Below are 8,924 nucleotides of genomic sequence, written 5' to 3' on the forward strand. Positions count from 1 at the left end.
ATATGCCAAACCTAGCAGTGAAAATGGAGAACTACCTCATCCCAATGAAAGCCCAGAGCATGTTATAAAAAATAGCAACTATCACTGCAGAATAGTTTGGGCTTATGAAGACTTTCTTTTGTTTGTAAACTGTTTACAGACAGACAAGATGGAAACGAGTCTAGAATGAGGGAAAAAACCCATCTACCATGGTAGGTAATCTGCCATTACCTAAGATCCCTTCTGCTTGTCTTCCATAATTGAGATTATTTAACTCAAGTACCTCACTAACTCAGGTACCTCGCTATGGTTTCTACTTTCTGTAAAACACAGCCAGAGAATTGTGTTCTGAGTTAGGGGAAGCTGAAGTCTTCTGTAAGATATTTTATACACATACTTTGCTGAAAGCATGAAGGTAGGTAACAACCCTTTTGGCTTTCTCACCTGTGTAGTGTGTGTGTCAAGTCTGACTGCTCTGAGCTGGAAGTGCCTTGCTCCTGCTCAGCACTGGTTTTGCCAGGCAGTGGGAAATCAGCTGGGCTTAGTGTGGATCTGAGTGTAACTGCACATTGCTGCTCTGCAGTTTGGACTCTTGTCCATTACTGAAATTGCCGTGCAGAGCAGAGCACATGCAGCCAGCTGTTTCCCATCTGTGGCCCCTGAGGAGGCTGAGTTAATGAGGGCCATACTTAAGGTCCCAGTTCTAAGAAAAATCTGCAACTGGAGGAAGCTGCACACACACTGCCTGGATGATATTTCAGTCTTCCAGGATGGTGTGTCCTTGCTACCCTTTAGAGGACCAATACCGTTTAAAAAAAAAAGGCAAATTCAAAAGGGCTTCATTAACCACAGGTTATCTGTGTGTGTCTGCACAGCTGAGGTAGGTGCAAATTCCTAGTGCAGACACTCTGCACTACTGCAAATAAGCTTTATCAGGTGGGATTTAGCCTAGTAATTGTACAACTATAGAAAGTGTAGCTGATTTATTGGGTGAGACACTGTCTTCAGCTCCTGAGAGCCTGTAAGAAGTGTCCTGATGATAAATCCATCTCCTGTTCCTTTATGATGTGCTAAATGTTTTCTGATGTGCCCTGATGGAATATTTTTCCTTGAAGGATTTTGCCACCATTGCACTGAAGCCAGTAGGAAAATCCCAGCCTGAGTGCAGAGGAGCTGTGAATAAGGAGAATCATTTGCCTTTGTGCTTTACTAAAATGCCCTGCATCAGAAAAATCATTGTTTTGATGTTAACAAAAGAATAAGAAAATGCACACGTGCAGTCAGAGATCTGAAAGCTAAACCTGCAGGAATTAATCTGTAGGCAGTCAGAGTAGCAATGCTGCTGTGACAGCTTCTAGCTGAATGTTGAGCTTGTGTCAGTCACAAATGGGAGTGCTTATTCATCTTGATTTTTAGAAATACAATCATAACAGTCTTTCTCTGAAGGCAGTAAGTCTTTCATCACTTTATTTCCCTGCTCTCATTCCCTACTTCTTTCTCTCTTTCTGTTACAGAAAGGAGGAAAGGTCTGTTGTGTGAGGGATTAAAGAGCTTATGTTCCAAATACCTTTCAAATAATATTCATTCCCTACTGCAGCTATCAGAAAATTCATTGCTCATCTGTAGTCCCAAAGCATTATCCCAACAATACCAGCTGATTAATTATTTAGACAGTGAATTACAGACTGCAGCAGGGGAATCCAGGACCTCCTAAATTACAAACCATGCCCTAAGACTGTATGGCCAAAGGCAAGGCTTTTAACCCATGCTGTGCTTCAGCTTCCATTCCTGAGACCTGAAATACTAATCCTCTGGCTGCAAGGGAGGAATTCTCCTCTGTCTTGTACTTTGTGTGACCTACATCTAAACAAACCTAGGATGCAGATATGCTGCTGGACTGTTTTCCTATCACTTATAGGTCTTGTTATTGCACAGGGGCAAAAGAATCGTTTCCTGAGTGCAGAGAGGAGTCAGTATGCCCCAAATACCACTCACTATTACAGTCCTGCAGTCTAGTAGTTCACCTAAAGAAAGGGTCAATCTATAATTCTGTAGTTGCCTTTTATCCATTTTTTACATCTAACAGAGAAGGATTTTGCAGAAACATAACTGTCTTTTATTTCTCTGGTTTGTGTCTGTGTTTTTGGAGAGCTTTCCTGTGTGATTGGGGAAAAGAGCAAAACTAGGAGAGCAGAATGAAGATGCCAAAGTAAGGTGATTTCAAAAAAAGAAAGGACATGATCTCTAATGAGCATTTCAATCAGCTAAAATGAATCATCTGTTCCTGCACTGTCATGAGCTTGGCATCTTCCCAGGACATCTGCTCAGCCAGGGAAGAAAAAACTTCCCAACCCTCCAGCAGTGCTGGCTTATTCCACTGTATTTCACCCTAGTGTCACTTGCTGGTCACAAAAGGTGGATCGTGTTCTAGCCATGGCAAAATGCTTGAGATGGACACACAGGAGCTGTTCCCACATCGTGTGTGCTGAGAAAACACATACCTGAACTCACAGGAGCTATTCTGATAAAAGTGTGCCTGCCAACTAGAGGTGCTGCAGGACCAAACGAGGTCTTGGAGCTCTATGCCCTGATTGCCATTTCTGGCTGCTCCTTGCAACAATGACTTCTCTACCCTCTCCTCTTTTTAGGCAGGTAATGAGAAGGATCCCCTTAGTCTTACCAGAGTGACCATTGTTGGTCATCATGAAATCCCCCTGCAAAGGCCCATCATAACCACTCAGCTCCAACTGCAGCAACTGGGGGTTGTACCTCACTTTTTTCTTCTGGATGTCAATTGGAGATTGGTGCTTGCCAGCACATTCTGGAAAGTGTTCTCCCCAGTGCTCTTCATCCAGCTCTCCTTCTGTGTGGAGAAGAAGCAAACCAGGTTATCAGGACATGGTGAGAACTGCTGTTAGCTCAGGAGTCAGAAAAGCCTCCTCATTTGCCAGCAGGGCATGTCAATCTAGTTGTTATAACACCAGGAGCTGCAGCAATAAAAGGCTGTTCTGCCTTCCCTAGTGTGAAAATACACATTATTCTGTCTGCAGGACAACTGTGCTGCAAAATAAGAAACCTGCATTGCAGTAATAGCTTCCTGATGACTGCAGGCTGAGCCTCCACTGAAGAGCAGCAGTGTTTATATAGAAAGGGGATTTAAATAGCTCTCAACTGCCAAAGGTGTGGAATCAGATTCTCCTGAGTGAATGGGATCAGGGCAATAGGTGGGAAATCTCTGCCTAGCATCAGGAACTGGAAGCCAATTTGCTATTTTTAACGAAGGAGAGAGCTGGGAAAAGAAGAATAGGAGTGAAATGTTTTAAATAAATTTACATTTTTTTACATTTTCAGGAGTAGAAGTGGTCTGGGGTGGTGTTGGTGTTCTAGGTGTGTTCTTATTAACAAAACCCACCCCTCTTCTGAGCACAGTGCTATACTTCTTCCTAGTCCTGCCTTTTTGCACACAACAAATAATGAAGAAGTGATTCACTGCTTTTGTGAGAGAGAATAGGAACAGGAATGTGACCTGGTCATCCCAATTTCAGTACACAGTTGACTGCTCTGAGCTCTCCATGCCACTTCAGTCCCTAGGTCTAATAGCCCATAGAGCTCATGCTAAGGGTTAATACCAGCTCCATTTCCTGCTCAGTGTCACCAGCTCAGACACAAACCTGGGACAAAGACCTAAAGGCTCCAGCTTCACCTGCATGTGCTTATAATCTCTGCAAGTATTTAATACAAAAATCCTCCTGTGGTCACTTATGAAGGAAGCAAGTAAGTAGGAGAGCTGGTATCCTGAGTTCTATCCTTTTCCTGATGTCTCTAAGCCTCTTAGCCCTAATTTGAATCTTTCCTGCAGAGGTCTGGGTGCTGTTGAAACTCTTAACAAAGGCTTGAACACTTAAAGGCTATTTGCCCTCTCCATAGGGCTGTATTTAGTACCTTAAGCATAAGTAGAATTTTTTATGCCATCTTTTGTCATAGCTGTGACTGACAATCAATAAGGAAACCTTTGCTTCTTAACCCTAGAACTGCAATATATTGAGCAATATCAGAGTTGTTTCTGTCTGAGACAGAGCTAAAGCTAAGGAATAATCATAATATGATTGTTGAACTCCCCAGTTTCAAATCCTGTAGAGAAGGTTTGGAAGGAGAGGTGATTGTGGTAAAAAGAAAATAGTTCATAGCTACTTCATCATCTTGCTAATTTTCAAATGATTATACTTACATCTACACCTAAGGATTTGTTACTATGTGCCAATTATTTTATTTTTATTTCATTTAAGCAATGTCAGTGTGCAGGTATTTGTTTCCTGACATTGATTAAACATGGGGGGCTTAGGAGATACAGACAGCCTGTCCAAAAGAAAATCCAAAGAGAACTTCTGTAAATAGCTGAGAGTTCTAACTGCAGTATTGCATCTATTCAACAATATCCTTTGTTTTAGCTTGATTCCCAGTCCACTAATGATTATAAAAGGATTACATTTTACTGAAATGAACTCTGCAAAAAAAACCACAAACAAACTCTGAAACAAAAATCAGATAAAATTTCACAAAATATATAAATAAGCACTTCTTAGTGATTTGTACTGCATGGGATATGACAATAAAGTAATTAGCAGACAGTATTTAAAGCTTTTCCTTCCAGGATTATCCAAAGGGCAGCTTTTATTCTAACAGATTGTAAAGATTTCCCCCATTGTTTAAACTGCATTGGTCTGCCAACTCTGACAATGTGTCCTACCCACACAAAGGAGCAAAGGGGGGTGACATTGCAGAAGATGGCTTTTAAGACACAGGCATCAATAAAGGGGAATAAATTAGCTGCTCTGTGGAGATCTTGCACTAATGGGAAGAGATTCAAACAGTGTTGCTTCTGCAGTACAAAAAGGATGGGAGCATCTTTAGCAAGCAGTAGAAATCCCAAACCAGTCTGTTTCTTCATTACCTTTGTATGTCCAGTGCACTAGGTGGGAGCAGCTCAGATGCACCAGGAGGGGGGGGAACAAGGCAGCTATGATCCACATCTCTCGCTGGCTTTGCAGTCAGAACCAAGGGGTCTTCCACCAAATGCAGCACAACTTGGCTGTGGATTTTAGGGGACAGGCAGCAATATTAAACATGTGGCAAGACAGCTCAGCTCACTGAAATCTCAGCACTCCTGTCTGCAATGTCCCTGCCACTTGCATTAATATTTGCAGTTGTTATGTTCAGCAATAAGGTATGGAATAACAACAATTCAACCATAAGAGCCGTAGGTGAGTTAATTTCATGTGAACTCAGGTTTCTAGGATTAGACTAAAGAACAGAAGCAGGTGTTTTATTCAAAATTGTATTCTTTACAAGTTAATTGCTAACATTAAAAGGCCTTTCCTGGTTTGCTGTTTTGTGCAGTGCATATTTAATCTTTGGGAACTGCTGTAATGGTGAGTTGATTAAGCAAATGTGTATTTTTCCCTCCTGTCTCCCCAAAAGAAGTAATTTATTCTGACAGTTGCAATGAACTGTATAAGGACTAAACTAATCAAACATGCCCCGCAATGCACTTCATAATCCTTGTGTATCCAGTTGGGTAAATAGGCTTTGAAAATAGCTGAGGGAGAAATCTGGGGGGTTTATACCTCTTTACACTCCAGAATTCCACACAGCAGCACATGAGGGTGTGAAGAAGAGTCAAGAACAGGAGGTCACCTCTTCACCAAAGCATCCCTCCTATCACCCTGCCTGCCCATGTACACCAGGTGTTTAAATGGGTGTAATTTAGGGACAAGCTGTTTCTCTTGCCTCTGCTTTATCGACCAGCTAGCCCAGTCTGCACTAAGGATTTGAAATAAAGCCAATTTAGGAGTGTACTGATGCCTGGAAACTGGAGATGACAGTGAATTAATTTTTAATGGAGCTTTTGCAACATGCTAAAATTGTGATGTTTCACTTGGCATCAGCAGGACCATTGGGTGCTCAGCACATCAAACCCCACATCTCTGGTGGGTTTTGGATGTGCTCACGTTAGCTTCTCCCAAATTAGTGGCTACTCTGGGAGACACAGCAATCTGGGGAGCGAATTTACTAAGGGCGCTAAGTATGAATTTGTTTTGGCATTATGACAGAACAATAATGTTAATTAAGCTCTTTAAATGTATGTTAATATTAAGCTTCTAATTACAAGCTAAATACTATGGAAGGAGTTCTTCTGCATCAAGTATTGCACATGTCAACAGTCGCTTCTTGGTTTTTGGAGCTATAGCTTTTTTTAGTGCATATGGTATTAAACCTGGCTGGGTTGAGGCTTGTCTTTATTTATCATCTGTTTTACTAGCTCAGTAGAATTGCTGCAGAGATGTGTGGATGTAGTGCAGGACTGTGCTTGAAGCAAACTGGTGTTTTACAGGTAAAGAAGATTGTGGGTCTAACAAGAATAATTTCTGCACCCAAATTTAGCCAAAGGGAAGATCTAATGTCCTGTGTCTCAGCTAAGAATATTCCTGGCATTATTTCTTCACAAAGACAAGCTACTTTCACACAGACACAGGCTTGAGCCTCTCCCCTCCCACCCTGACTACAGTAGGAAACAAGCCTTTAATCCCACATCACTGGCTTCCATGCTTTTCACTTTTATCTCTACAGTTTTCCCTGACTCTTTGCCATCTTTTAAATCCTGCTTGTCCCAGACTACTCCCTTTGTCCTTGCTGGCCTAAAGCTCAGCTCAAGTCCTACTTTCAGCTCCATTCTGAGCATCGGTAGCCACATTAAAACCTTGCCATTTCATTGAAGTAACTGCTTCAATACCCCAGTGCTCCTTTGACCCAGAACTGGAAAGGGTTAACTCCTCTCCCTCTGAATCAGCAGGAGTTTCATCAGGGGTTGCAGCAATAGCTGCATCACTCCCAGGTCCAGCAAACATTTGACCAGGAGCAGGCTGTTTGATGTGAGATGGACAGATTCCCTTCAATCAGGCTATCCAGGTTTTAGTGAGTCTAAGACCTCTTTAAATAGAGCTCTCCCTGCAGAAGTCAGGCTGGATGAATAAAAGTGTGCAGAACCTACACAAGTTTTAGGAAAAGACAGAAAGCAGCTAATGCTGGTGGGCACACACCCATGAGTAAAGCTGGAAAGAGCTGTGCAGATGGGAACATGAGATCCTTTTATTCAACAATGCCTGTAACATTTTTACATCTTCCTTCCAATAGTGGCCCTTGCTTCTTTGAAATTTGGACCATGTTTTTTTTTTCCTCATTTGCCCCCCTGGCTTTCAACTACCTACAGACATCACAGAAGTCAGAGATAGAAAAGAGCTAGAATTTCTTTCTCCAGTTCACAATCCCTTTAGGCCACCTTGCTCTTATACATTATTTTGATGTGCTTGGCTAAGTTCACCTTTCACTGACAGAATTTCAGATGTATTTGTTGATTCTACTGAAGCTTTGTGATAGAAACAGGCTTTGAGGCAGTCAGAGACAGACTCTGGAGGTTTACAGCAGTGTTCCTAAAAGCAGGTTTTGCCTGTTTTAAAGCAGAGAGGTTTCCTCTGCGAATTCCATTTCATGGTCTAACAGACCTCAGCATTAGCTACCTGCAGCTTATTGTCAACCTACATTTCCTTTTGCTCAGTTTCAGCCCATTACTCTTACTTATAGCTACAGCCCTTGAATTAGCTTAAAATACATTTCCCTCTGTAATGTTCACATCACTTCTGGGGTGGTTATCACCTCGATGCACCACAAGCATGAGCAGATTTTCACTCCCCATTTACCCAAGGTGGCGAAAAGGACAGTGTGGTGCTATAAAAAAAAGAGAACATGGTCAAATAATCCCTCTTCATTTTCATTTCCAGGAAATGTAATTACAGTTCTTGTAATGTCCATATAGGTTTGCTCTACAGGCTTGGCTGCAAGTGACTCTATACCTTGAAAAAAACAGTGTGAAGGAAGTCAATCTTCCCTCTGCACTTAGTGTGAGGTACACAGGAGCATGGCCTGAGCGTGAGAACTGAAGGAGTGCTGTTTAGAGCCAGCCTGAGAGAAATGTTTCATCATAGCAGGGCTCTGGATGGTAGTGGGATAAAGAAGGAATAATTCAGTGACAAGACAGCTTGTCAGCATGTACAAGTACCTGACTGCCTTCTCAGATGCTGTGTTAATAGTATTTTATACATATCTGCACCTTTGTTCATAAAAATATTAATTTTGCTCCTAATCTCCCAGTGTTACAAGATGCAGAGGAAGCATTGCTACTGCTCAGGCTCTCTGAAAATCAATATTAGCTGTGCATAAACACAGGAGGAGCCCTCAAGCTCCTTAATAAACAAACACTTCACAGCACAAAGAATGGCTCTGAAAATGTGGCTGTTGCCCACTGCTGGCTAATCACTTTTCCTTTCTTATTTGAGCTGCATTGTGTGTTGAGCAGCTGTGACATCCAGTGGCCAAACACAATACAGTTGGGTTCAGTACAGAGCTCTTCAGAGATGGTAACAATAACAGAGCCCTTCCATTGCTCTTCTCATCTTCAAAGAGCTGCGCAAGCAGTAATTCATTAACCCCTACACAGCTCAGCGGGGCAGAGGAATTAGTGACCCTAGAAGTACACATGAGAAGGGAAAACCACTCTCCACGCTCTCCACAAGAATGGCAATCAGCTCTCTAGAGAGGTGAAGAGCCTGCTCTGGGACCAGGGTGCAGGACCTTCATCCACCACTGTAGCTGCTGAGAGATAAATGATCAGAAAGGTGCTGATCATGCAGCATTTCATGAAAAGGCCACAGCTGAGGGAAGGTTTGTGCTCTTTTTTCCTAAAACAAGAGAGCCCATGGTTGGGGAAAGCTATGTGAGAGGATGCAGTAGGACCAGAGCTGGCTTGGAAGAGATGCTTTGTCAAAGGCCTGGTCAGAGAAAAGGCTGTGATTTTCTCCAGTGATTTTCTGAAAATCTCAGAGAACTTTGTT

General features: G+C 42.3%; 1 protein-coding gene across 1 annotated transcript in view; it reads right to left on the bottom strand.

Annotated features, from left to right (window-relative positions):
• The window catches only part of CA6 (carbonic anhydrase VI), a 10,489-nt gene extending 5,525 nt beyond the window's left edge, over window positions 1-4,964 (bottom strand). The window contains exons 1-2 of the mRNA XM_010005251.1: window positions 4,931-4,964; window positions 2,660-2,842 (exon numbers count right to left, since the gene is read on the bottom strand). Coding sequence (XP_010003553.1) covers window positions 2,660-2,684 — 25 coding nt within the window. The 5' untranslated portion in view covers window positions 2,685-2,842; window positions 4,931-4,964. The remainder of the gene's footprint in view (window positions 1-2,659; window positions 2,843-4,930) is intronic.
• Window positions 4,965-8,924: the final 3,960 nt, after the last annotated feature.

Source organism: Chaetura pelagica, unplaced genomic scaffold (assembly GCF_000747805.2).
Source record: "Chaetura pelagica isolate M959 unplaced genomic scaffold, ChaPel_1.0 scaffold159, whole genome shotgun sequence".
Classification (NCBI taxonomy): domain Eukaryota; kingdom Metazoa; phylum Chordata; class Aves; order Apodiformes; family Apodidae; genus Chaetura; species Chaetura pelagica.